This window comes from Cynoglossus semilaevis, unplaced genomic scaffold (genome assembly GCF_000523025.1).
Source record: "Cynoglossus semilaevis isolate Cse_v1.0 unplaced genomic scaffold, Cse_v1.0 scaffold992, whole genome shotgun sequence".
NCBI classification, from domain to species: Eukaryota; Metazoa; Chordata; class Actinopteri; order Pleuronectiformes; family Cynoglossidae; genus Cynoglossus; species Cynoglossus semilaevis.
The window spans coordinates 11,707-12,395 of NW_007585124.1; the positions used below are offsets into that span (position 1 = coordinate 11,707).

A 689-nucleotide genomic window follows, 5' to 3' on the forward strand; every position below is an offset into this window, starting at 1 on the left:
GGGACAGGGGCGGGGGGGGGGGCGGGAGGGTGGTGGGGGGGGGGGGGCGGGGCGGAACATACAGAGCACACGTGTCATTACCTTTGATCTTTACGAATTAGAGACTGACCTCTGACCTCTGACACAGGACATTAAACCACCAGGAGGCAGCAGTGAACCCAACAACATGACCCTGTTAGCAGAAGAAGCTCGGAGACTGGCTGAGAAGTACGACGCACACACACACACACACACACACGCTCACACACGCTCACACAGTGACCTCACTCCCCGTCTGTCTCTCAGACACAGACTGGACGCCGACCAGATCGAGAGAATCTCCAGAGACGCCAACGACACGTCCACCAGAGCCTACAACCTTCTACTGAAGACGCTGGACGCTGAGAGTCGGACCAATCAGGAGGTGGACGAGCTGAACAAGAGGTGACAGGAAGTGCAGGGGTCAGACAGGAAGTGCTGGGGGCGGGCAGGAAGTGTCAGACTTTGACCTGAAGTGTGCCCTCTTCAGGTACAATGAGGCGAAGGAACTTGCCAAGAACCTGGAGAAACAGGCCGTCAAAGTCCAGGCCGAGGCCGAGGAGGCCGGGAACAGAGCCATGAAGATCTACGCTAACCTGACCGGTCTGCCGTCATTCGACACCGCGGCTCTGGAGGTCGGTCCACGTCGTCCCTGACCCCAGGTCTGTCCC

At 58.9% G+C, this 689-nt stretch overlaps 1 protein-coding gene across 1 annotated transcript in view; it reads left to right on the forward strand.

The window, feature by feature from the left end:
- lamc1 (laminin, gamma 1) overlaps window positions 1–689 on the forward strand; it is a gene marked incomplete at its 5' end in the record, with an annotated part of 12,736 nt that overhangs the window by 9,124 nt on the left and 2,923 nt on the right. Inside the window, 3 exons of the mRNA XM_008337481.2 lie at window positions 128–207; window positions 286–423; window positions 509–653. Of these exons, the coding sequence (XP_008335703.1) occupies window positions 128–207; window positions 286–423; window positions 509–653 (363 nt within the window). The remainder of the gene's footprint in view (window positions 1–127; window positions 208–285; window positions 424–508; window positions 654–689) is intronic.